We start from the raw sequence: 27,426 nt of genomic DNA on the forward strand, positions 1-27,426 counted from the left end.
ACAGTTCACTGTGATTATAGATATGCATCCATGTTTACTTATATATCTGAACTTTTAAAAAATTTCACATAGAGTACACGTTTAATTTATTATCCTTATTATTGCAACGAAACAGGCTGGGAGCAGGCCTCGAACCCTCGACCTTCCAGCCCGAAGTCCAGCGCGCTATCTATCGACTGTGCCCCAAAATCATGCTCGAGCGGCAGAGTCGATATCCGCGCTTATAAACCCAGTGTCTTTACATTACTATTTTATCATTACTACTGTGCTTCCAAGCGCATTCTTCACCATTTTCGACACCTCAAATGGGTTTCCCACATTTTTTTTTTAAAGTAACCTTTTTTTAACTAGGCAAGCCAGTTAAGAACAAATTCTTATTTAGAATAACGGCCTAACCCGAATGACGCTGGGACCTTTGTGCATCGCCCAGTGGGCCTCAAAAGAGGATAATCAAAAGGATAATCTCAGGGGTGAAGACGGATGTTCAGGTTGAATAGTTGAAGAGAATTCCTGGTGTGATTGGTGACTGGCGTATGACCTGCTGGGCGAATGGAGAAAATAAGAAAGTCTGGCGGTCCTGTTGTTTTATGATGAAGAGCAAATACCTACACATGTGAAGCTTGTTTATGTAACATACGCCGTAAGAGCTTTCGTCCCCAAACCACTGTAAGAATTGTGTGTCCAGACGAACAGAGCATACTGGAGACAGGTGTGTAGAAGGACGACAGGGTCGCAATTGTAGTGGGGATCATGATCCTGAGTTCCTGGAGTGCCCTGTAAGGGTAAATTGGGGTGACAAAGGTTGCGGGGGCGATTAAAATAATTTGTTAAACTAGTAATGTTAGTGAAGAGATGGTAGCCTGTGGTAAATGTTAGATGCAAAACAAAAGATACCCTGTGTGTTAAAAATGTGGATTTTGTTGAGTTAATTTCCACAGTTAGAAACTGTACAGCACAAGTCTTAAAGAAATCGAATAAACTAGGAATTATTGTGGCTGCAGTTGAAAGGTTTCGGGGACTGAAGGTTTGACATCGAAAGGGGTACTGACGCCGGAAGACACGCCATCCCAGGTTTCCCCTGAGACTGTAGGGATCCGATCTGTTTATTTTTAACCGAAATTTTTATTTATAATAACCAAAAGAATAGTAGTTTTGGGGGGTAATAGCCTAGTAGGTGGTGGGATGCACATTAAATTGTGTGATCGCCAAAATTCCATAGAAGAAGAAGTCAACATTTGAATCATCCACTGCCTACACTCGCCAGTCTGGCATCTGCCCCCCGACAGGGAAGGATCTGATCTGTCCGGAGTAGCTAGTTAGCAGGCTGCGGTTCGCCATAGCTACGTAGTTGTTTGCTTGATGTAGGAGCGATGTGGTCCTTTTTCGCTCGGGATCCAGTCAAAGACTTTAATTATGACATTTTACCGGACACGCAAGACAAGTCCGGAATATGGACACTGCATCGAGGCAAGCGAAAGGTAAATACAATGGTGGGGGCAGAAATATATTTGACAGATGTCTTGTTAGCTAGCTGATACAAGGCAAGGCCTCGCTAGCTAGCTATGACTGAGTTCAAGGCAGGACACCATTCTTATTTATGGGATGAAATTGAATGTTAAATTGCTGTACATGATTATCACGATGTATGTCTAATGTATAGATGGCGTTGTCCGGATATTTATCGCCTAACGTTAGTTAAAACAACACGGTTAGGGAACGTTACTTGTAGACTAGCATAGTTAATGTTAGCTATGTTTTGTTTATGCAGGGACACGTAATTATCGCCACGTCAATCTCTGCTACAGTTATTAGCTAGCTAACGTTAGCTATCTAGCCACTGGTGTCACCTATAACGAGCTAGTTAACGTTACATGCTCATGCAAAATGTATTTCGACAAACTGTCATGACAAATAATGATGTCGTTAGCACACTGTCATTCTTATTTTGCTTGGTAGCTAGTTAGCTAACTACTAACGTTATCGGCTAATTTGTCAAAGGTTCCGCTTTAGCATTGTTTGTTCCTTTTACTTATTGTTCAATGTCATGCAGATGCAATGGTGGAACCTTTGGCGAACTTGTGTAGGTGTCGTGCTGTGTTTAACCTTAAATAGGTAGCTAGTTGACTGAGACAAATCGTATGGTGACATGACAACAACCCTTATTGCAAGGTTCAGGATCGAACAACACCACTCCTGTGATTGAGGTCTGGCCTCACCAGGGAGACTGTAACTTAATCCCCCCCTAAATCACAATAACATCACCGCTAAACCTCAATAACATCTCTTCTCATACTAATGATGGATCATGACATTGTCACATTTTGACATCTCCTTAGACGGGTGGGGAACCACTATCGGTGTTTGTGTACGAGGTATCAACAGGGACAGAGGAACAGACCCAGCTAGCCAAGGCAGCGTTCAAACGTATGAAGACCCTCCGACATCCCAATATCCTGGCCTATGTAGATGGTTTGGAGGTGTGTGTCTGTGTGTATTTCCTACCAAATGCAAATAACATTACCATTTAGTTGATATTTAAAACAATCATTCTGTCACCATTTTCTCAGTCTTCTGTATTTGTTTTTCTTGTAATTGTTTTTCATGCAGAGTGTGGTGAGTATCAAGGACTGAATCAGTTAGTTCCCATGTCTCTTCTAGAGAGAAACAGTAGCTAGTGTGCTAGTCGATAGTGTACTAACTGTATAATAGAACCATACTTAAGACTAATGCACATTTTAACAATGTCATTGTGAATGCATTAATGTTGTCTCTTTCTGGTGCGTTGCAGACAGAGAAGAGCCTGTACCTGGTCACAGAGCAGGTCACCCCCCTGGCAGCTTACCTGAAGGCCCAGTCAGAGAGGGGGGGCTCTGGAGAGCTGGAGGTGTCCTGGGGCCTGCATCAGACTGTGGTCAGTAGACTGGAGGGGAAATGAGTGCTCTGATTTCCTGATGTTTCTTTATGTTGAGTGCTGCTTTTCCTTTATCAAATCAAATGTATTTATATAGCCCTTCGTACATCAGCTGATATCTCAAAGTGCTGTACAGAAACCCAGCCTAAAACCCCAAACAGCAAGCAATGCAGGTGTAGAAGCACGGTGGCTAGGAAAAACTCCCTAGAAAGGCCAAAACCTAGGAAGAAACCTAGAGAGGAACCAGGCTATGTGGGGTGGCCAGTCCTCTTCTGGCTGTGCCGGGTGGAGATTATAACAGAACATGGCCAAGATGTTCAAATGTTCATAAATGACCAGCATGGTCCAATAATAATAAGGCAGAACAGTTGAAACTGGAGCAGCAGCACGGCCAGGTGGACTGGGGACAGCAAGGAGTCATCATGTCAGGTAGTCCTGAGGCATGGTCCAAGGGTTCAGGTCCTCCGAGAGAGAGAAAGAAAGAGAGAATTAGAGAGAGCACACTTAAATTCACACAGGACACCGAATAGGACAGGAGAAGTACTCCAGATATAACAAACTGACCCTAGCCCCCCGACACAAACTACTGCAGCATAAATACTGGAGGCTGAGACAGGAGGGGTCAGGAGACACTGTGGCCCCATCCGAGGACACCCCCGGACAGGGCCAAACAGGAAGGATATAACCCCACCCACTTTTCCAAAGCACAGCCCCCACACCATTAGAGGGATATCTTCAACCACCAACTTACTCGGCCTTGTCTCAGGATGGTATAGCCCACAAAGATCTCCGCCACGGGACAACCCAGACAGGAAGATCACATCAGTGACTCAACCCACTCAGGTGACGCACCCCTCCCAGGGACGGTATGAAAGATCCCCAGTAAGCCAGTGACTCAGCCCCTGTAATAGGGTTAGAGGCAGAGAATCCCAGTGGAAAGAGGGGAACCGGCCAGACAGAGACAGCAAGGGCGGTTCGTTGCTCCAGAGCCTTTCCGTTCACCTTCCCACTCCTGGGCCAGACTACACTCAATCATAGGACCCACTGAAGAGATGAGTCTTCAGTAAAGACTTAAAGGTTGAGACCGAGTTTGTGTCTCTTACATGGGTAGGCAGACCGTTCCATAAAAATTGAGCTCTATAGGACAAGGCCCTGCCTCCAGCTGTTTGCTTAGAAATTCTAGGGACAATTAGGAGGCCTGCGTCTTGTGACCGTAGCGTACGTGTAGGTTTTAATTATTATTTTTTTTTTCCACCTTTATTTAACCAGGTAGGCTAGTTGAGAACAAGTTCTCATTTGCAACTGCGACCTGGCCAAGATAAAACATAGCAGTGTGAGCAGACAACACAGAGCTACACATGGAGTAAACAATTAACAAGTCAATAACACAGTAGGAAGAAAAAAAAAGGGGGGAGTCTATATACATTGTGTGCAAAAGGCATGAGGTAGGTGAATAATTACAATTTTGTAGATTAACACTGGAGTGATAAATGATCAGATGGTCATGTACAGGTAGAGATATTGGTGTGCAAAAGAGCAGAAAAGTAAATAAATAAAAACAGTATGGGGATGAGGTAGGTAAAAATGGGTGGGCTATTTGCCGATAGACTATGTATGTACAGCTGCAGCGATCGGTTAGCTGCTCAGATAGCAGATGTTTGAAGTTGGTGAGGGAGATATGTACGGCAGGACCAAATCAGAGAGATAGGTAGGAGCAAGCCCATGTAATGCTTTGTAGGTTAGCAGTAAAACCTTGAAATCAGCCCTTGCCTTGACAGGAAGCCAGTGTAGGGAGGCTAGCACTGGAGTAATATGATCACATTTTTTGGTTCTAGTCAGGATTCTAGCAGCCGTATTTAGCACTAAATTAAGTTTATTTAGTGCTTTATCCAGGTAGCCGGAAAGTAGAGCATTGCAGTAGTCTAACCTAGTGACAAAAGCATGGATTAATTAATTATCAATCCTTTTCCACCTCTACTCCATTATCCTCCTTCCTCTCTATCAATCTCTTACTCAATGGAAAGATGACTTAGAAGGCACTTATATATTAATCACACAGTACTGAATGTTCTCTAAACACCAGCCCGAAAGGCTCGTAGGAAGTCACATCAGCTGCTACAGAGTTAAACAGGTTCACAGATACATTATAAGTGTGTCCCCGGCCCAGAATGGCGTCAAACTTTAACCATACCATTCAACAGGTCAAAGGTAGAGCATCAGTACTCAGTTACAACAGATGATTCTAGACTAACTTTCCTTAAAGGAATGCATCTCTCTGAGTCTTCCTACACTTAAAATTGTTTATTATATATCGATCTATACCAAATCAAATTCAGGTAAATAATTAGTCCATTGTTATGGGGAATTATTTGATTATCTCTCACATACTCTATTTCCCCCCTGTAGAAAGCCCTTAGTTTCCTGGTGAATGACTGCCACCTCCTCCACAACAACCTGGGTATCTGGGCTGTGTTTGTGGACCGAGCTGGAGAATGGAAGCTTGGCGGTCTGGACCACATGACCCCAGAGAACGGGGACGCCTCCACATCACTACCCTCCGCCAAAGCTGTTCACCCTGAAATGGATAAATACGACGCCCCTGAATCACCAAACAGTGGAGAGAAATGGTGAGGCGGACAGTAAATAAGTTAAGAATGAAAGACTGATTTCATGAAAAATTGTCTTCCTGGGATCTCCCATACAAAGGTTTTAGTTCAATGCTTGATGTAGTCTGAAGATACTTCATATTTGTATTGTCTGAGTCCATCTCTCTGTCCTCAAGGGCTGGGGATGTGTGGCGGCTGGGCTGTCTGATCTGGGAAGTGTTCAATGGTCCACTTCCCCGAGCCTCCTCCCTACGCTCCCTCGGAAAGGTACCCTCTTCTCCCACCCTTTACCTTCCAACATTTTACCAGAGCATCACACATTTAAAGAAAATCCTAAAGTGATTCTAATGTCCTCCTGTCAAAAAAAATCAAAGATCATGAATTAATTGAAAGTGATGTGAAACATATTATGGTTTGTTGTCCCTCAGATCCCTAAAGCATTGGTGCCACACTACTGTGAGCTGGTGGGGGCCAATGCCAGGGCCCGGCCTAACCCAGCCCGCTTCCTGCAAAACTGCAGAGCTCCCGGAGGATTCCTTAGCAACAGCTTCGTTGAGAGCAACCTTTTCCTAGAGGAGATCCAGGTGTGATTCCGGACCCCTGTCCTGATATAGAAAAAGCTTGACACATTAGAGGTGACACAGCTCTCATTGAAATGTGTTGACTTACCGATAAAACATTTTATTCAGTGAAATCTATCTTATCTATTCAATCTGATCCAGATCAAAGACCCAGCAGAGAAGCAGCAGTTCTTTCAGGACCTGAGTGAGAACCTGGACTCATTCCCAGAGGACTTCTGTAAGCACAAGGTGCTGCCACAGCTACTCACTGCCTTTGAGTTTGGCAACGCCGGTGCTGTCGTCCTCACACCTCTGTTTAAGGTATGTGTGCTGTGGAGGCAGAGAGGAGGGATTTAGATAGGAGAATGGATCACCGGCCTGGCATTTAATTGCTCCTCTTTTATGCAGAAGTGGGAAAACTATGTCATATCTATGTAAAGCATAATCATTAAATGGCTTTTAAAGACCTTTCTTCATGGGGAAACATGCTTTTGGCAACTAATCATCTCCCACCCTCCAATCAATCAAATGTATTTTGTAAAGCCTTTTTTTACATCAGTAGTTGACACAACAGATACCCATCCAACCAGGCAGAATATAACCCCCCCACACACCACCAAGGGGATGTCAACAGACCACTAACCCACCTCAGGATCCCGAGAGGGGAGAACATTTTCCATGTCTCTTTCTTTCTGTCTCTGTCAGGTGGGGAAGTTCCTGTCTGCGGAGGAGTACCAGCAGAAGATCATTCCTGTCATTGTGAAGATGTTCTCTTCTACAGACCGGGCCATGAGGATACGACTGCTTCAACAGGTACAGAGTACCACACGTCAGAGTACAGAGGCTGCCATTACACCAGAATGAGTGTTTGCTGCAGAACCCTTGTTTTATTCCTCTTTCCAACCCCGTCCTCATCTCTCTTTCCTTCAGATGGAGCAGTTTGTTCAGTATCTAAACGATGCAGCGGTGAACTCGCAGATCTTCCCTCATGTTGTTCACGGTTTCACAGACACAAACCCAGCCATCAGAGAACAGACTGTCAAGGTATAACTGGCTCACCAACTCTGTCAGACTTATGCTCACAAGACCAGGTGGCTTCACTCACTTCTTTATTCAAGTGGAAGTGAAAGTATACCTTCCCTGTGGTTAATGGTGTTCCCAAAGGTCTGTTCTTGTTGTTAAATGGTTTTTATGCCTCTTTCTGTTCTCTCCTTCTCCCAGTCCATGCTGCTGCTGGCCCCCAAGCTGAATGAGAGTAATCTGAATCAGGAACTGATGAGGCACTTTGCACGGCTGCAGGCGAGAGACGAGCAGGGACCAATCCGCTGCAACACCACTGTGTGCCTGGGAAAGATCGCCCCCTACCTCAACGCTGGGGTAACTCACCTGCTTTCTCTCTCTCTCTCCCTCTCTCTCTCTCTCTCCATAGATCTATAGATGGAATGGGTTGTATTTACAATGGTGCTTGTTCTTCACTGGTTGTCCTTGTGGAAACAAATATTGCTGCTGTGATGGCACACTATGCTGTTTCACCCAATAGATATGGTTTATCAAAATTGGATTTGTTTTCAAATTTGTGCGTCTGTGTAATCTGAGGGAAATGTGTGTCTCTTGTATGGTCGTACATTGGGCAGGAGGTTAGGAAGTGCAGCTCAGTTTCCACCTCATTTTGTGGGCAGTGTTCACATAGCTTGGTCTGCCCACAAGGCTATGCTCACGGAGTCTGTACATAGTCAAAGCTGTTTTTAATTAAGTTCGCGTCAGTCAGTGGTCAGGTATTATGCCACAGTGTACTCTCTGTTTCGGGCCAAATAGCATTCGAGTTTGCTCTGATTTTTCGTAAATTCTTTCCAATGTGTCAAGGAATATTTTTTTTTTGTTTTCTTGTGATTTGGTTGGTTCTAATTGTGTTGCTGTCCTGGGGCTCTGTGGGTCTGTTTGTGAACAGAGCCTCAGGACTAGGGCTGTTGCGGTGACCGTATTACCGCTACACAGATAGTCATGAAGGCAGTCAAATACCACGTGACAGTTTAGTCACGGTAAGTAGGCTTCTCCAAGCTCTGATGCTGATGATGGTCATTGGTAGCCTACCAAACTTGCGAACTGCCTGGTATTCAGTGTAGTTATTCCCTCCACAAGGCAATCAAACAAGCAAAATGCTGGGAACCGGGGACAAAGTGGAGTCGCAATTCAACGGCTCAGACACGAGACGTATGTGGCAGGGTCTACAGGAAATCAGACTACAAAAGGAAAACCAGCCACGTCATGGACACCGACATCACAGTTCCAGACAAACTAAACACCTTCTTTGTCCACTTTGATGATAACACAGTGCCACTGTTGCGGCCCGCTAACAAGGACTGCACTCCTTCTCCGTGGCCGACGTGAGTAAAACATTTAAACTTGTTAACCCTCGCAAGGCTGCTGGCCCAGGCGGCATCCCTAGCCATGTCCTCAGCTCATCATATTCTTATTAAATACTTTTTTCTTTGCATAGTTGAATGTGCTGACAACAAAATCACACAAATTATCAATGGAAATCAAATTTATCAACCCGTGGAGGGTCTGGATTTGGAGTCACACTCAAATTTAAAGTGGAAAACCACACTACAGGCTGATCCAACTTTGATGTAATGTCCTTAAAACAAGTCAAAATGACGCTCCGTAGTGTGTGTGGCCTCCACGTGCCTGTATGACCTCCCTACAACGCCTGGGCATGCTCCTGATGAGGTGGCGAATGGTCTCCTGAGGGATCTCCTCGCAAACCTGGACTAAAGCATCCGCCAACTCCTGGATAGTCTGTGGTGCAACGTGGCGTTGGTGGATAGAGCGAGACATGATGTGCCAGATGTGCTCAATTTGATTCAGGTCTGTGGGCGGGCCAGTCCATAGCATCAATGCCTTCCTCTTGCAGGAACTGCTGACACACTCCAGCCACATGAGGTCTAGCATTGTCTTGCATTAGGAGGAACCCAGGGCCAACCGCACCAGCATATGGTCTCACAAGGGGTCTGAGGATCTCATCTCGGTACCTAATGGCAGTCAGGCTACCTCTGGCGAGCACATGGAGGGCTGTGCGGCCCCCCAAAGAAATGTCACCCCACACCATGACTGACCCACCGCCAAACCGGTCATGCTGGAGGATGTTGCAGGCAGCAGAACCTTCTCCACAGCGTCTCCAGACTCTGTCACGTGCTCAGTGTGAACCTGCTTTCATCTGTGGAGAGCACAGGGTGCCAGTGGCGAATTTGCCAATCTTGGTGTTCTCTGGCAAATGCCAAACGTCCTGCACGGTGTTGGGCTGTAAGCAGAACCCCCACCTGTGGACGTCGGGCCCTCATACCACCCTCATGGAGTCTGTTTCTGACCGTTTGAGCAGACACATGCACATTTGTGGCCTGCTGGAGGTCATTTTGCAGGGCTCTGGCAGTGCTCCTCCTTGCACAAAGGCGGAGGTAGCGGTCCTGCTGCTGGGTTGTTGCCCTCCTACGGCCTCCTCCACGTCTCCTGATGTCGTCTCCTGGTAGCGCCTCCATGCTCTGGACACTACGCTGACAGACACAGCAAACCTTCTTGCCACAGCTCGCATTGATGTGCCATACTGGATGAGCTGCACTACCTGAGCCACTTATGTGGGTTGTAGACTACGTCTCTACCACTAGAGTGAAAGCAACGCCAGCATTCAAACGTGACAAAAACATCAGCCAGGAAGCATAGGAACTGAGAAGTGGTCTGTGGTTGCCACCTGCAGAACCACTCCTTTATTTGGGGTGTCTTGCTAATTGCCTATAATTTCCACCTGTTGTCTATTCCATTTGCACAACAGCATGTGAAATTTATTGTCAATCAGTGTTGCTTCCGAGGTGGACAGTTTGATTTCACAGAAGTGTGATTGACTTGGAGTTACATTGTGTTGTTTAAGTGTTGCCTTTATTTTTTTGAGCAGTGTATATGTGTCCAATAAAATGTGATTTGATTTGTTGCGCAACATTTCAATAGGCTATGCAATTGCGTGAGAAAATGATGATAAAAATTAGAATGATGATCTGTTTTCTATAGGCTAGGTCTACTATATTTATTTCAGTTTTCTATAGGCTAGGTCTACTATATTTATTTCAGTTTTCTATAGGCTAGGTCTACTATATTTATTTCAGTTTTCTATAGGCTAGGTCTACTATATTTATTTCAGTTTTCTATAGGCTAGGTCTACTATATTTATTTCAGTTTTCTATAGGCTAGGTCTACTATATTTATTTCAGTTTTCTATAGGCTAGGTCTACTATATTTATTTCAGTTTTCTATAGGCTAGGTCTACTATATTTATTTCGGTTTTCTATAGGCTAGGTCTACCATATTTATTTCAGTTTTCTATAGGCTAGGTCTACTATATTTATTTCAGTTTTCTATAGGCTAGGTCTACTATATTTATTTCAGTTTTCTATAGGCTAGGTCTACTATATTTATTTCAGTTTTCTATAGGCTAGGTCTACTATATTTATTTCAGTTTTCTATAGGCTAGGTCTACTATATTTATTTCAGTTTTCTATAGGCTAGGTCTACTATATTTAGTCATCAGCTTTCTTAATATTAAGCATGTAGGCTATATTCTTGTTGTAAATATAACCAACCAGGCTGGCATGAAAATAAACCACGGGAAAGCGTCCTCCATTCTCTATTTAAGTGCATAGGTGACATGTATTTTTTCCAGCTGCCCCTGTTGTGCAGGATAATGGTCCATTCTAAATCCAAGTTAATTTCACACATATATTATTTAGTGTATGTAAAGACGAGATTAAATCAAGAATATATAGCCTATCACTTGTGAATTATATATCACTTATGAATGATGCCCAGCTTAAGGAAACCAAGCCTTTTTTTGCGACTTTTTCTAATCCTAGTCGCACACCTCATGTAGCCTAGCCCACAGGCCTATATGTTTGTATCACAACTAAAGTGGCCAAATAACTTCTTAAAATTAAGAACATTAATCCGCTTTACAAGGGGTGTAGAGCCTAACATAAGCAGCGCGTGAGTTTCAAGTTTGGGGAAGTTAACTTTCACCATAAAAATGCACCTTTATAATAAAAGGGTGGTCCTTCTGTAGCTCAGTTGGTAGAGCATGGCGCTTGTAACGCCAGGGTAGTGGGTTCGATCCCCGGGACCACCCATACGTAGAATGTATGCACACATGACTGTAAGTCGCTTTGGATAAAAGCGTCTGCTAAATGGCATATATTATTATATATTATAAAAGCATTACATGCATAATTGCATTTGCGGTCACTTTTGATAATGGTGTTTTCCACTGATAGATTTTTTTACACCTTTATTTACCTAGGGAAGTCAGTTAAGAACACATTCTTATTTTCCATGACGACCTAGGAACGGTAGGTTAACTGTCTTGTTCAGGGGCAGAACGACAGATTTTTACCTTGTCAGCTCGAGGGATTCAATCTTGCAACCTTAGTTAACTAGTCCAACGCTCTGACCACCTGATTACATTGCACTCCACAAGAAGACTGCCTGTTATGCGAATGCAGTAAGCATTAAACTTATCTTAGCATTAAACTTATCTTATAAAAAAACAATCAATCATAATCACTAGTCAACTACACATGGTTGATATTACTAGTTTATCTAGCGTGTCCTGCGTTGCATATAATCGATGCGGTGCGTATCATTGCTCCAATGTGTACCTAACCATAAACATCAATGCCTTTCTTAAAATCAATACACAGAAGTATATATTTTTAAACCTGCATATTTAGCTAAAATAAATCCAGGTTAGCAGGCAATATTAACCAGGTGAAATTGTGTCACTTCGAATTTTACGTAATTATGACATAACATTGAAGGTTGTGCAATGTAACAGGAATATTTAGATTTATGGATGCCACCTGTTAGATAAAATACGTAACGGCTCTGTATTTCACTGAAAGAATAAACGTCTTGTTTTCGAGATGATGGTTTCCAGATTCGACCATATTAATGACCTAAAGCTCGTATTTCTGTGTGTTACTATGTTATAACTAAGTCTATTATTTGATAGAGCAGTCTGACTGAGCGGTGGTAGGCAGCAGCAGACTCGTAAGCATTCATTCAAACAGCACTTTCCTGCGGTTGCCAGCAGCTGTTTATGACTTCAAGCCTATCAACTCCTGAGATTAGGCTGGTGTAACTGATGTGAAATGGCTAGCGTTTCAAATGTCACTTGCTCTGAGACTTGGAGTAGTTATATATGCTTCGAGGGTGGCTGTTGTTGATGTGTTGCTGGTTCGAGCCCAGGTAGGAGCGAGGAGAGGGACGGAAGCTATACTGTTACACTGGCAATACTAAAGTGCCTATAAGAACATCCAATAGTCAAAGGTTAATGAAATACAAATGGTATAGAGAGAAATAGTCCTATAATTCCTATAATAACTACAACCTGAAACTTCTTACCTGGGAATATTGCGGACTCCTGTTAAAAGGAACCACCAGCTTTCATATGTTTTCATGTTCTGAGCAAGGAACTTAAACGTTAGTTTTCTTACATGGCAAATATTGTACTTTTACTTTCTTCTCCAACACTTTGTTTTTGCATTATTTAAACCAAATTGAACATGTTTCATTATTTATTTGAGGCTAAATTGATTTTGATGTATTATTATATTAAGTTAAAATAAGTGTTAATTCAGTTGTTGTAATTGTCATTATTACAAATACATTTAAAAAATTGGCCGATTTTAATCGGTATCTGCTTTTTTTTTTGGTCCTCCAATAATCGGTGTCGGCGTGGAAAAATCATAATCGGTCGACCTCTACTTTGTACTATGGAGGCTAGTAGATTGACATAGGCTAGTGCTTTTGCTGTTAAACTGTTCATTAGGCCTACTCATCTGTTGGCTGACGAAAAGTAAATGTGGATAGTTCTTCAAATCTTCAATATGCACCTCGTAATTCGATAAGGACATGCACAGTTGTGTCCCTGATGTGTCTGTCTTCACTTGTAGCCTGTGAGAAAGTCCCAACCACGTGATGGAGTGCTCAGGGAGAAGGGCACTATGGCCACTGGCCACAAAAGGCCTGGATTTTTTTTTTTTTTAGGGTGCATTGTTTTAGAGTGCATGTCAGAGCAAAAACCAAGCCATGAGGTCGTATGAATTGTCCGTAGAGCTCCGACACAGGATTGTGTCGAGGCACAGATCTGGGGAAGGATACCAAAACATTTCTGTAGCATTGAAGGTCCCCGAGAACACAATGGCCTCCATCATTCTTAAATGGAAGAAGTTTAGAACCAACAAGACTCTTCCTAGATCAGTCTCAAAGTGAGAAATCAGGGGAGAAGGGCCTTGGTCAGGGAGGTGACCGAGAACCCAATGGTCACTCTGACAGAGCTCTAGACTTCCTCTGTGGAGATGGTTGCCCTTCTGGAAGATTCTCCCATCTCGGCAGCACTCCACCAATCAGGCTTTTATGGTAGAGTGGCCAGACTTAAGCCACTCCTCAGCAGAAGGGACTGTGAGGCTAGTCAGGATCAAGGGAAAGATGTATGGAGCAAAGTACAGAGATCCTTTATGAAAATGTGCTCAGGACCTCAGACTGGGGCGACGGTTCACCTTCCAACAGGACAATGACTGTAAGCACACAGCCAAGATAATGCAGGAGTGGCTTTGGGACAAGTCTCTGAATGTCCTTGAGTGGCCCAGCCAGAGCCCGGACTTGAACTTGATTGAACATTTCTGGAGATACCTGAAAATAGCTGTGCAGCGACACTCCCTATCCAGCCTGACAGAGCTTTAGAGGATCTGCATAGAAGAATGGGAGAAACTCCCCAAACACAGGTATGCTAAGCCTGTAGCGTCATACCTAAGAAGACGTGTGGCTGTAATCGGTGCGAAAGGTGCCTCAACAAAGTACTGAGTAAAGGGTTGGAATACTTATGGAAATGTTTTTTTGCAAATATTTCTAAAAACCTGTTTTTGCTTTGTCATTATGGAGTATTATGTGTAGATTGAGGGGTAAAAAATATTTTATCCATTTTAGAATAAATCTGTAAAGTAACAATGCGGTAAAAGTCAAGGTGTCTGAATACTGAATGCACCGTGTGGAAGGTTTGGGAATCGCTTCCTTTTAGATGGTTGTAGAATTTCTGGATTTTGATCATTAGTGGGTATCTGCCTAATTTGGTGTTTTACGTTGTACACAGATGTTTTTGGAGAGTTCTGCATGCAGTCTCAGTTGGTGTTTGTCCAGTTTTGTGGTTGGTGAGCAGACCCCAGACCTCACAACCATAAATGGCAATGGTTTCTATAACTAATTCATGTATTTTTAGCCAGATCTTAATTGGGATGTTGAATTTGATGTTCCTTTTGATGGTGGGGAAGGCCCCTCATACCTTGTTTCTCAGATTGTTAATAATAATAATAATAATATATGCCATTTAGCAGACGCTTTTATCCAAAGCGACTTACAGTCATGTGTGCATACATTCTACGTATGGGTGGTCCCGGGAATCGAACCCACTACCCTGGCGTTACAAGCGCCATGCTCTACCAACTGAGCTACAGCTTAGTGGAAGTTATCTGTGGTGCTGATATTAAAGCCGAGGTAGATATAGTGTTTTGTGTGCTCTTGGGCAAATCCGTTGAGATAGAATTTGACCTTTTTTTGGAACACCATTATTTTTTGTCTTACTGAGATTTACTGTCAGGGCCCAGGTCTGACAGAATCTGTGCAGAAGATCTAACCAACAGTGCAGTTCAAGAAAGAGTTAAGAAAATATTTACCAAATAAACTAAAGTAAAAAAGTAACACAATACAATAACAATTGCTATATACAAGGTGTACCGAGTCAATGAGTGGGGGTACACGTTAGAGGTCATTTGTACATGTAGGTAGGGGTAAAGTGACTATGCATAGATAATAATAAATAGTGAGTAGCAGCAGTGTACAAAACAAATGGAAGGGTGTCAATGTAAATAGTCTGGTGGCCATTTGAGTCATTGTTCAGCAGTCTTATGGCTTGGGGGTATAAAATGTTAAGGAGCCTTTTTGGTCCTAGATTTGGTGCTCCAGCACCCCTTGCCATGCAGTAGGAGACAAAACACTCTGACTTGGGTGAGTGGAGTCTCTTGACAATTTTTTTGGAGCTTTCCTCTGACCACCTAGTATATAGGTCCTGGATGGCAGGAAGCTTGGCCCCAGGGATGTGCTGGGCCGTATGCACTACCTTTTGGAGCTTTCCTCTGACCACCTAGTATATAGGTCCTGGATGGCAGGAAGCTTGGCCCCAGGGATGTGCTGGGCCGTATGCACTACCTTTTGGAGCTTTCCTCTGACCACCTAGTATATAGGTCCTGGATGGCAGGAAGCTTGGCCCCAGGGATGTGCTGGGCCGTATGCACTACCTTTTGGAGCGCCTTTCGGTTATATGCCGAGCAGTTGCCATATCAGGCGGAGATGGTGCAGCTGTAGAACCTTTTGAGGATCTGGGGAGCCATGCCAAATCTTTTCAGTCTCTTGAGGGGGTAAAGGTGGTGTCGTGCCCTCTTATCGACTGTCTTGGTGTGTTTGGACCATGATAGTTCTTGGTGATGTGGATTCAGATTCTAGTAGTGTGAGGGCGGGGGCTGTAGACTGTTCTAGTGCCCCTGCCAATTAATTTATATATGCAGTTGAAGTTTACATACATTTATGTTGGAGTCATTAAAACTAGTTTTTCAACCAATCCACAAATTTCTTGTTAACAAACTATAGTTTTGTCAAGTCAGTTAGGACATCTACTTTGTGCATGACACAAGTAATTTTTACAACAATTGTTTACAGAGTTTATTTCACTTATAATTCACTATCACAATTCCAGTGGGTCAGAAGTTAACATACACTAAGTTGACTGTGCCTTTAACCTCTGACTCCCCATCCCGGGTCCGGGAGCGTAATCATCTACTGACACTAATTAGCATAACGCAACGGACATAACTATTCCTATTCATGAAAATCACAAGTGAAATATATTGAGACACAGCTTAGCCTTTTGTTAATCACCCTGTCATCTCAGATTTTCAAAATATGCTTTACAGCCAAAGCTAGACAAGCATTTGTGTAAGTTTATCGATAGCATAGCATTTTGTCCAGCTAGCAGCAGGTAACTTGGTCACGGAAATCAGAAAAGCAATCAAATGAAATTGTTTACCTTTTGAGCTTCGGATGTTTTCACTCATGAGACTCCCAGTTAGATAGCCAATGTTCCTTTTTTCCAAAAATATTATTTTTGTAGGCGAAATAGCTCCGTTTGTTCTTCACATTTGGCTGAGAAATCGACCGGAAATTGCAGTCACGAAAACGCAGACAAATATTCCGAATTAGCTCCATAATATCGACAGAAACATGGCAAACGTTGTTTATTATCAATCCTCAAGGTGTTTTTCAAATATCTATTCGATAATATATCCACCGGGACAATTGGTTTTTCAGTAGGACCGATTGGAATAATGGCTACCTCCTGTATTTTACACGAGAATCACTCTGAGAGCCATCAGGTGACCACTTGTGCAATGTAGCTGCTTACGGGTATTCTTCAACATAAATGCGTAAAACTACGTCACAATGCTGTAGACACCTTGGGGAATACGGAGAAAAAGTAATCTGGTTGATAGCTCATTCACTGCTCAATAGGGACGCATTGGAACGCAGCGCTTTCAAAACATGAGGCACTTCCAGATTGGATTTTTCTCAGGCTTTCGCCTGCAATATCAGTTCTGTTATACTCACAGACAATATTTTTACAGTTTTGGAAACTTTATAGTGTTTTCTATCCTAAGCTGTCAATTATATGCATATTCTAGCATCTTGTCCTGACAAAACAGGAATGTTATTTTTCCAAAAATGAAAATACTGCCCCCTAGTCACAAAAGGCTAAACAGCTTGGAAAATTCCAGAAAATGATGTCATGGCTTTAGAAGCTTCTGATAGGCTAATTGACATCATTTGAGACAATTGGAGGTGTACCTGTGGATGTATTTCAAGGCCTACCTTCAAACTCAGTGCCTCTTTGCTTGACATCATGAGAAAATCAAAAGAAATCAGCCGAGTCCTCGGGGTAAAAAAAAATGTAGACCTCCACAAGTCTGGTTCATCCTTGGGAGCAATTTCCAAACGCCGGAAGGTGCCACGTTCATCTGTACAAACAATAGTATGCAGGTATAAACACCGTGGGACCACGTAGCCGTCATACCGCTCAGGATGGAGACACGTTCTGTCTCCGAGAGATGAACATACTTTGTTGCGAAAAGTGCTAATCAATCCCAGAATAACAGCGAAGGACTTTGTGAAGATGCTGGCGGAAACCGGTACAAAAGTATCTATATCCACAGTTAAACGTGTCCTATATCGACACACGCTGAAAGGCCGGTCAGCAAGGAAGAAGCCTCTGCTCCAAAACCGCCATTAAAAAAGACAGCCTACGGTTTGCAACTGCACATAGGAACAAAGATCGTACTTTTTGGAGAAATGTCCCCTGGTCTGATGAAACAAAAATAGAGCTGTTTGGCCATAATGACCATCGTTATGTTTGGAGGAGAAAGGGGAAGCTTGCAAGCTGAAGAACACCATCCCAACCGTGAAGGACGGGGGTGGCAGCATCATGTTGTAGGGTTGCTGGTGCACTTCACAAAATAGATGGCATCATGAGGATGGAAAATTATGTGGATATATTGAAGCAATCTCAGACATCAGTCAGGAAGTTAAAGCTTGGTCGCAAATGGGTCTTCTAAATGGACATTGACCCAAAGCATACTTCCAAAGTTGTGGCAAAATGGCTTAAGGACAACAAAGTTGAGGTATTGCAGTGGCCATCACAAAGTCCCGACTTCAATCCTATAGAACATTTGTGGGCAGAACTGAAAAAGCGTGTGCGAGCAAGGAGGCCTACAAACCTGACTCAGTTACACCAGCTCTGTCAGGAGGAATGGGACAAAATTCACCCAACTTATTGTGGGAAGCTTGTGGAAGGCTACCCGAAATGTTTGACTCAAGTTAAACAATTTAAAGGCAATGCTACCAAATACTAATTGAGTTTGTTAACCTCCTGACCCACTGGGAACGTGATGAAAGAATTAAAAGCTGAAATAAATCACTCTCTACTATTTTTCCTGACATTTCACATTCTTAAAATAGTGATGATCCTAACTGATCTAAGACAGGGAATTTGTACTAGGATTAAATGTCAGGAATTGTGAAAAACTGAGTTTAAATGTAGTTGGCTAATGTGTATGTAAACTTCAGTGGGGTTCAAGCTCACTCCCTGTCTCAACCCACGGCCCTGTGGAAATAAAAGTTTTTTTTTCGTGCCAATTTTAACTGCGCACTTGTGTACATGTTTTTTATAAAGTCGTATGTTTTTTCCCCCCAACACGGCTTTCCATCAATTTGTATAGCAGACCCTCATGCCAGAGTCCAGCTTTTTTTATTTATTAAAAAAAGCGTGAGAAGGTGTGTCAGTGGGCTAAAAGTGAACAGTCTGAGAGAGACTGTGTTGAGGTCAGTGATAAAGTCATCTACACTACTACTGCCAAGAGATGAGCTATAGGTGTACCTACCATAGAGGTCCCCTTGAAGCCTACCATTGACTATGTACAGACCCAGCGTGTGACAGAGCTCCAGGAGTTGTGACCCATGTTTGTCATAGTTGTGTCTAGGGTGGCATATTAGGGAGGGAATGGTGTCACCTCCGGGTAGGTGTTTGTCCCCTTGTGTTCTGGCATGTAGTTCGCCACAGACCAGTACATGTCCCTGAGCCTGGAAATGGTTGATCTCCCCCTCTAGGATGGAGAAGCTGTCACATTAAAGTACATGGATACTGTAGGGGGATATAGGTAGCACACATGAGGACATTTTTCTCTGAGATCATTTCCTTATTCATTTGTTCCTGTTTTGACTAATTGAATAGAGTGGGATAGGTCTGCTCTACCAAATTAGCATACCCCTTGAGTCTCTTCCCTGTTTCACACCTGGTAGTTTGATGGATGGGACTACCATGTTTCTTGTGGGATGACAATGTCTGTATTTCCAATTTCTTTGAAGTCTAGGTTCTTGCTCTTTAGTCCAAAGGGAGATGACCTCAGGCCTTGTATATTCCAGCATGATATAGTAAAAGCTTGGATTTCCGTACTGTCTAGTGGTGTTTTGTGTGGTTTAGGCTCGGACCATTACAGTAGGTGTGAACAGAGCAAGTTGAGCAGCTCTCTCCCTCGCTCTCTCTGTTTAGCTCGTTCGCTCCTCGCTCTCTCTCCCCCTTTCTCTTCCCGTCTCCCCCTTTCTCGCTCTCACTCTCCCCCCTCGTTTGTGCTCTTATTCATACCTCCTTTCCTCCACAGACACGGCAACGAGTGTTGATCTCGGCATTCTCTCGGGCCACTAAGGACCCCTTTCCCGCCTCTCGGGCGGCCGGGGTTCTGGGCTTTGCAGCGACCCACAACTACTACAGTGTGACAGAGAGTGCAGCACGGGTACTACCAACACTCTGTACCCTCACTGTTGACCCTGACAAGAACGTTAGAGATCAGGTGAGAAGCACTACAAACAACTTACACATTGAAATAACTGCATTAGTACATTTAGTTTGCATTAGGTTTAGAAATATTTCAGCCTGAACACTCCATCTACATATGAAAATCTATTTTTACCTAACTCTCTCATTTCACATTGCAACATTCCATCTGTAAGAAGGTTCCATCCAACCTTTTTATGCACATGAAGTATAAAAATGCCACGACGGGCAGTAAACTTTCCAAATGTCGAAAAAACAAAATACGCTAGACAAGGTGGGATTTTTGTGTCTGTAAAATATATTATGCGAGAAATGGCTGTGGAAACGCTTTTATGTGCAAATATTGATATAATAACCAACATATGGAAGTAAACTTTGAGTCCCGTGATGACATGTGGTGTGGTCCTCTCACTACAACTGGAGAAAGCATGCAGTTTGTTAGGCTACAGATGAAATCAGTAATGAACTTCACAGGGTGGTGACAGTACAAGGTGATGAGCTTGATGCTCCTTTCCAATAAATATCCAGGGTCTTATTCTGGGGACATGATCGACGCTTGGCTTCCATTTGACAAGCAAAAAATGATTTTGCTCCTTTGTCCATAATAATGTCATCATGTAAGCTATACCTGCACTGCGTTTGCAAGCTGTTCGCTAGAGCGCAAAGTGCCAACTAGAGCGCAGTGCCAACACCAGAGTGGGTATATTTAGCTATATAGCGCAACATTTCTGGTGATGAAACCATCAGTGGAGTTGCTTGCGATGGAAATCCATTTTAACTTTTGTATTTTTATGGGAATTAAACGCAAAAGTTATTTTTATGTGCGCTACGTCAGACTTTTGATCACAAGTAAATTTGATGGAAATTCATATCTGGTGAGAAAATAAGCATAATTCTATTTAATGCCTTAATTATTTTTACGTTTATTGATTATTTTATTTTTTTAGATATTTTTGTGTGTGTATGTATGTGTATATATGTGTGTGTGTGTGTGTGTGTGTGTGTGTAATATATATACATATGTGTGTGTGTACAGGAGACAGACACACACACACACACACACACACACACACACACATACTGCTCAAAAAAATAAAAGGAACAATTACATTGTGTTTAACTCCAAGTCAATCCCATTCTGTGAAATCAAACTGTCCACTTAGGAAGCAACACTGACAATAAATTTCACATGCTGTTGTGCAAATGGAATAGACAACAGGTGGAAATTATAGACAATTAGCAAGACACCCCCAATAAAGGAGTTCAGTTCCTATGCTTCCTGGCTGATGTTTTGGTCACTTTTGAAAGCTGGCGGTGCTTTCACTCTAGTGGTAGCACGAGACGGAGTCTACAACCCACATAAGTGGCTCAGGTAGTGCAGCTCATCCAGTATGGCACATCAATGCGAGCTGTGGCAAGAAGGTTTGCTGTGTCTGTCAGTGTAGTTTCCAGAGCATGGAGGCGCTACCAGGAGACAGGCCAGTACATCAGGAGACGTGGAGGAGGCCGTAGGAGGGCAACAACCCAGCAGCAGGACCGCTACCTTCGCCTTTGTGCAAGGAGGAGCAGGAGGAGCACTGCCAGAGCCCTGCAAAATGACCTCCAGCAGGCCAAAAATGTGCATGTGTCTGCTCAAACGGTCAGAAACAGACTCCATGAGGGTGCTATGAGGGCCCGACGTCCACAGGTGGAGGTTGTGCTTACAGCCCAACACTGTGCAGGACGTTTAGCATTTGCCAGAGAACACCAAGATTGGCAAATTCGCCACTGGCGCTCTGTGCTCTTCACAGATGAAAGCAGGTTCACACTGAGCACGTGACAGAGTCTGGAGACGCCGTGGAGAAGGTTCTGCTGCCTGCAACATCCTCCAGCATGACCGGTTTGGTGGTGGGTCAGTCATGGTGTGGGGGGGCCGCACAGCCCTCCGTGTGCTCGCCAGAGGTAGCCTGACTGCAATTAGGTAAGTCGCTCTGGATAAGAGCGTCTGCTAAATGACTTAAATGTAATGTAAATGTAGGTACCAAGATGAGATCCTCAGACCCCTTGTGAGACCATATGCTGGTGCGGTTGGCCCTGGGTTCCTCCTAATGCAAGACAATGCTATACCTCATGTGGCTGGAGTGTGTCAGCAGTTCCTGCAAGAGGAAGGCATTGATGCTATGGACTGGCCCGCCCGTTCCCCAGACCTGAATCCAATTGAGCACATCTGGGACATCATGTCTCGCTCCATCCACCAACACCACGTTGCACCACAGACTGTCCAGGAGTTGGCGGATGCTTTTGTCCAGGTCTGGGAGGAGATCCCTCAGGAGACCATCCGCCACCTCATCAGGAGCATGCCCAGGCATTGTAGGGAGGTCATACAGTCATACAGGCACGTGGAGGCCACACACACTACTGAGCCTCATTTTGACTTGTTGTAAGGACATTACATCAAAGTTGGATCAGCCTGTAGTGTGGTTTTCCACTTTCGTTTTGAGTGTCACTCCATATCCAGACCTCCATGGTTTGATAAATTTGATTTCCATTGATAATTTTTGTGTGATTTTGTTGTCAGCACATTCAACTATGTAAAGAAAAAAGTATTTAATAAGAATATTTCATTCATTCAGATCTAGGATGTGTTATTTTAGTGTTCCCTTTATTTTTTTGAGCAGTGTATATATTTGCATGAGAAGTTGTTGCCAATTGGATAGAAACCTAGCTTGTGGAACATGTTTTTTTTTCTGTCCCTCAGTCATTCAAAGCAATAAAGAGTTTCTTGGTGAAGCTGGAGACTGTTTCTGAAGATCCAACCAAGCTGGCTGAAATAGGTCTGTACACAATCGCAAACGTCCAGGTCGCCAAAAACAACAAAGCCTCAAGCACTGATCTCACATTAAAGGGATAGTATGGGATTTTGGCAATGAAGTCCTTTATCTGCTTCCCCAGAGTCCGATGATCTCGTGGATAAAAATGTTTCTGTGTCCAGTATGAAGGAAGTTCGAGGTAGTTTTGTGACCCAATGCTAACTAGTGTTAGCTGTACCCAAAGACTTCCAGTCATTGTGCTAAGCTCGGTATCATTTGCTCGCAAACTACACTATATAAATATATAACACACACAAAAGTACGTGGACACACCACTTCACATTAGTGGATTAGACTATTTCAGCCACACCTGTTGCTGACAGGTGTTTTAAAATCGAGCACACAGCCATGCGATCTCCATAGACAAACATTGGCAGTAGAATGTCCTTACTGAAGAGCTCAGTGACTTCAACGTGGCACCATCATAGGATGCCACCTTTCCTACAAGTCAGTTCGTCAAATTTCTGTCCTGCTAGAGCTGCCCGATCAACTGTACGTGCTGTTATTGTGAAGTGGAAACGTCTAGGAGCTTCATGAAATTGGTTTCAAATGGCCGAGCAGCCGCACAAAGCTTAAGATCACCATGTCAATGCCAAGCGGCGACTGGAGTGGTGTAAAGATTGCCGTTATTGGACTCTGGAGCAGTGGAAACGCGTTCTCTGGAGTGATGAATCACGCTTCACCATCTGGCAGTCCGATGGATGAGTCTGGGTTTGGCGGAAGCCAGGAGAACGCTACCTAAAGTTACCTGTAAAGTTTGGTGGATGAGGAATAATGGTCTGGGGCTGTTTTTCATGGTTTGGGCTAGAACCCTTAGTTCCAGTGAAGTGAAATCTTGGCGCCACAGCATACAACATTCTAGAAGATTCTCTGCTTCCAACTTGGTGGCAAGTTTGGGGAAGGTCCTTTCATGTATCAGAATGACAATGCCCCCATGCACAAAGCCAGGTCCATACAGAAATGCTTTGTCGAGATCGGTGTGGAAGAAATTGACTGCCTTGATCTCAACCCCATCGAACACATTTGGGATGAATTGGAACGCTGACTGCGAGCCAGGCCTAATCGCCCAACATCAGTGCCCGACCTCACTAATGCGCTTGTGGCTAATAGCAAGTCCCCGCAGCAATGTTCCAGCATCTAGTGGAAAGCCTTCCCAGAAGAGTGGAGGCTGTTATAGTAGGGGGGATCAACTCCATATCTCCATCATCAACTCCATATCAAATCCATTATTTTGGAATGAGATGTTTGACGAGCAGCTGTCCACACTCTTGGTCATGTGGTATACCTGTAACTTCCTTCATTGCCAAAATCCCAAACTATCCCTTACAAGGAATATTTTTGCAGCCTTTGAGTGTCTAATATTACTTATCTCCTTCTCAACCTAGAAAAGGATGTGATGTCATCAGCCCAGCCGGCTGGGGCAGCGGCCAGTTGGGCAGGCTGGGCAGTGACGGGGGTGTCTTCTCTGACCTCCAAGCTCATCCGGACCGGCCCGGGGGCAGAGGGGGGCAGCCTGGCTGAGAACACCCCTGTTGGTGGTGGTACTGCATCTCCTTGCGCTGGGAACTCTGTGATAGATGGAGTACCCGGGGGTAAGGAACTGACTTATTTGCAGGATTACTCGGATCTTAAATATGTTTCTGTTTTGATTTGGCATGGGTCCCCAGATCCTCAATGTTATACAGCTGCACAAACCGAGAGCATCCTGACTGGTTGCATCACTTCCTGGTATGGCAACTGCTCAGCATCTGACCGTAAGACGCTACAGAGGGTAGTGTCTACAGCCCAGTACATCAAGCTTCCTGCCATCCAGGACCTATATACTAGGCGGTGTCAGAGGGAGGCCCAAAAAATTGTCAGACTCCAGTCACCCAAGTCGTAGACTGTTCTCTCTGCACGTCAAGCGGTACCGGAGCGCCAAGTCTAGGTCCAAAAGGCTCCTTAAAAACTTCAATCCCCAAGACATAAGACTGTTAATCAAATGGCCACCCAGACTATTTGTATTGACCCCCCCCCCCGTTTTTACACTGCTGCTTCTCGCTGTTTATTATCTATGCGTAGTCGCTTTACCGCTACCTACATGTTCAAATGACCTCGCCTAACCTGTACCCCCCCCACATTGACCCGGTACCCCCTGTATATAGCCTCGTTACTGTTGTTTTATTCTAACTTTTTAAAATGTATTTTACTTAAGTTTATATTAAATATTTTCTTAACTCTATTTTCTTAACTGCATTGTTGGTTAAGGGCTTGTAAGTAAGCATTTCACAGTAAGGTCTGTTGTATTTGGCATGTGACAAATCAAATTTGATTTGATTTTTGGTCATTCTATACATAAGGGTGGCATCCCCCATAGAAACATAGGAAGAGCCGGCAAAGCTGTATCCATCAGTTAATGGCATCCGCTATTTACAGCCACCTTTCACCTCATTCCTCCAGGCTCTGAAGTTAAACCCCCACCGGCCTCCATGACTCTACCCATTGCTTCTGGCCTTGCTAGCCAATCAGACTCTCCTAAGGTGTCCGAAAAGAATGAGGAGCCAATCGGAGACCGGTGGGATGACGAGGACTGGGGAAGTTTGGAGGTAATTGGCATGGAATGGTTTTGGGGTGGGATTTGACAGTTGGGACATCAACTGTCACGGAACATGGGGAACAGTGATGTTTGTATTGCAGAGGTATGTTCTATTTGATCAGTTAACTCATTCAACTACCCTCGCGCTCTCTCTCCCCCCACAGGACCCAGAGAAGGTACAGGCAGCAGACCCAGATGACTGGAACTCTTCTGATTGGTCAGGAATGTCTTCTGTCAAAAAGAAGGCCAGTGTAAGAGGAGTACGTATCTGGTTTTCAGGGAGGCAGAATGTTTGAATAGTCAAAGATAATGGCACATTGCATAGTCATGCTATTTCTGTAATGTAACTAACACTCAAATTTGTCTTTTCTTACTAGCTCTGGCTTTGATGATATAAACTTAATTGAGGAAAAATGTACTTACTATGACTGAGAGATGTGGTTGCCTCACCTAGCTGTCTTCTCTCTGGATAAGAGCATCTGCTAAATGACTAATTTGTAAATACATTCCTGTCTGCAATTTCCTGAAAGTTCCAACCTACTGAACAATGGTCCATGATTTAAAACCGTGTGCGTGCTGAAACTTCATGGGGGGTATTCATTCATTGCTGTCTCCGTTTCCATCCAGGTGGGTCTAGCAACTTCTGAGGCGGTGAAAAAGCAGAGCTCTGATTGGAGCAGCTCGGGCTGGGATGCCGATGACAGCTGGTCCAATGAGAAGGAGGCTGATGGCCAGGGTCAGAGTTCACCAGGAGAGGAGACGTGGGGCAATGACTGGGAGGAGGAGGGAACGACTGCTCCGGCCACTAAGAGTGCTGCTCTGCTGGAGGGGGTTCGGTTAGCCAGCGAGTATGATTGGGACAGTAAGGGAGCCACCCAGACAGACTTCCTTGCCAACGTGTCTCAGAGAGCCATGCCCACCCCCATTGCTACGGTGAGGAGAGAGGGGGGCTTTATGAATAAACTTTTGACAGGAGTAGGCTTTGTGTTTTGAAGAACTGACAAACAGGCTTGTTAAAGTGGAGGTAAAAGTTAGGTGTTGATGTGAAGTGAGGAACATTTTGAGGTGGAAATGGAAGGACAATGCATGTTTTTAATGTGCGCTGTGCTTTCTGGTTCATGCTAGGCTGGTGATGGCTGGAGTGCAGAGCCTGCTGGAGACTGGGGAGCCGAGGAGAGCTGGGAGTCTGTGGACGGAAGTCAAGGTGAGTCTCAACCTGCTCTAACTTCTCTATTCTCCATCTCTCTCAATGATCTGAAACCAGGGAGTCCTTTTAATGAGATGTTGTTCATGTTATAACAGCTGTCTGTCTTTTTGTTTCCTAAGCAGGCCTAAGCAAGGCAGAGCTGGCCAAGAAGAAACGTGAGGAGAGGAGGAAAGAACTGGAGGCCAAACGGGCAGAACGCAAGGCAGTGAAGGGTCCTCTCAAACTGGGTGCTCGGAAACTTGACTGACTGGAAGGAAGAGGGTTGGTGGAAGACAGGAAGCGAAGCAGACAGAGTGCTATGATGACTTTCCCCTGACTCCCACAGTGGAATGTATGGAAGGTTCAACATTCCATAATGAAAAAAAGATTGAAGAAGAGACACTGAACTTGACTGTACAAGCTGCTCATTGGCTGAGAGGGGATCAGAGTGCCAGAAGCTGAGACATTTCTCATCGACTATTACGGGGTTTAAACATTGCATTCATATTACAACGCAAATATTGTTTTTATATAAAAACAAAGATGTAAAGAAATGTACATAGTTGGTGCATTTGTCAGAAACTTTTTTTTTTATTATATTGATATAAAATTTGTATATGCTGAATGTTCACATATACGCATAAATGGGTTATGAATGTTAGATAAGCTGTCAGTCACACTGCAGAAATAAGACTGATAGTCTGCATGCATGGGTCTGTATATGAGTTACCTACCAGAAGGCATACGGTACTTCCCTGAAGGGTAATGGTGGGACATGTTCAGCGGGGCACAATGTTGTGGAACAGTCTGATAGAAATATGTTATGTAGAACAAACATTCCTCTCACATAGAATAAGGGATCATGTCAAGTCTATTCATGATATTTCTATATTTGTTTGCCAACTGAACGTGTCTCTGTTGATTAACGGTACCTCACTGTACACAGATGAATAATATACACCTGGCCTACATCCCCTCGGAGCCAATCGGTTATCATTAGTGGTGGGGGGTTGACTAACTTGAAGCCTTCATATTCAGCATGGACCGTGTTATCATGCAATTTTATCTGTAGCTTCCTCCTCCTATATATTTATGGAGTCACTTAGCTATTTAAAATCAAATCATAAAGTGAAAGATAATTCTGCCCATCAACTATCTTGTCAGATTGGTAGTGTTGGGTGGGTCAAGGGAAAGAGAAGGTTCTGTTTGTG

General features: G+C 43.8%; 1 protein-coding gene across 3 annotated transcripts; it reads left to right on the top strand.

The window, feature by feature from the left end:
* The first annotated feature begins 490 nt into the window (after positions 1-490).
* On the top strand, positions 491-27,050 carry LOC118363255 (N-terminal kinase-like protein). Of its 3 annotated transcripts, none has more exons than XM_035743929.2 (18): positions 491-1,478; positions 2,337-2,477; positions 2,789-2,911; positions 5,318-5,538; positions 5,694-5,784; positions 5,946-6,101; positions 6,240-6,398; positions 6,783-6,890; positions 7,008-7,121; positions 7,299-7,454; positions 19,433-19,621; positions 22,343-22,418; positions 23,840-24,046; positions 24,894-25,039; positions 25,194-25,289; positions 25,657-25,962; positions 26,155-26,233; positions 26,359-27,050. In XM_035743929.2, the coding sequence occupies exons 1-18, from the start codon at positions 1,371-1,373 to the stop codon at positions 26,481-26,483; spliced, it is 2,601 nt and encodes an 866-aa protein (XP_035599822.1). In that variant the 5' UTR covers positions 491-1,370; the 3' UTR covers positions 26,484-27,050. The 3 variants fall into 3 exon arrangements, with proteins under 3 accessions (XP_035599822.1, XP_035599823.1, XP_035599821.1); XM_035743930.2 differs by having other exon boundaries at positions 25,194-25,280; positions 26,356-27,050; XM_035743928.2 differs by having other exon boundaries at positions 493-1,478; positions 26,356-27,050.
* The last annotated feature ends 376 nt before the right edge of the window (positions 27,051-27,426 follow it).

This window comes from Oncorhynchus keta, chromosome 30, assembly GCF_023373465.1.
Source record: "Oncorhynchus keta strain PuntledgeMale-10-30-2019 chromosome 30, Oket_V2, whole genome shotgun sequence".
NCBI classification, from domain to species: domain Eukaryota; kingdom Metazoa; phylum Chordata; class Actinopteri; order Salmoniformes; family Salmonidae; genus Oncorhynchus; species Oncorhynchus keta.

Bases quoted from the DNA above. Each gene is read 5' to 3' on its own strand.
- LOC118363255 (XM_035743928.2), top strand. From the start codon at position 1,371: ATGTGGTCCTTTTTCGCTCGGGATCCAGTCAAAGACTTTAATTATGAC. The intron at 1,479-2,336 runs GTAAATACAATG...ACATCTCCTTAG, and splicing joins TGCATCGAGGCAAGCGAAAG to ACGGGTGGGGAACCACTATC. The intron at 5,539-5,693 runs GTGAGGCGGACA...TCTGTCCTCAAG, and splicing joins CCAAACAGTGGAGAGAAATG to GGCTGGGGATGTGTGGCGGC.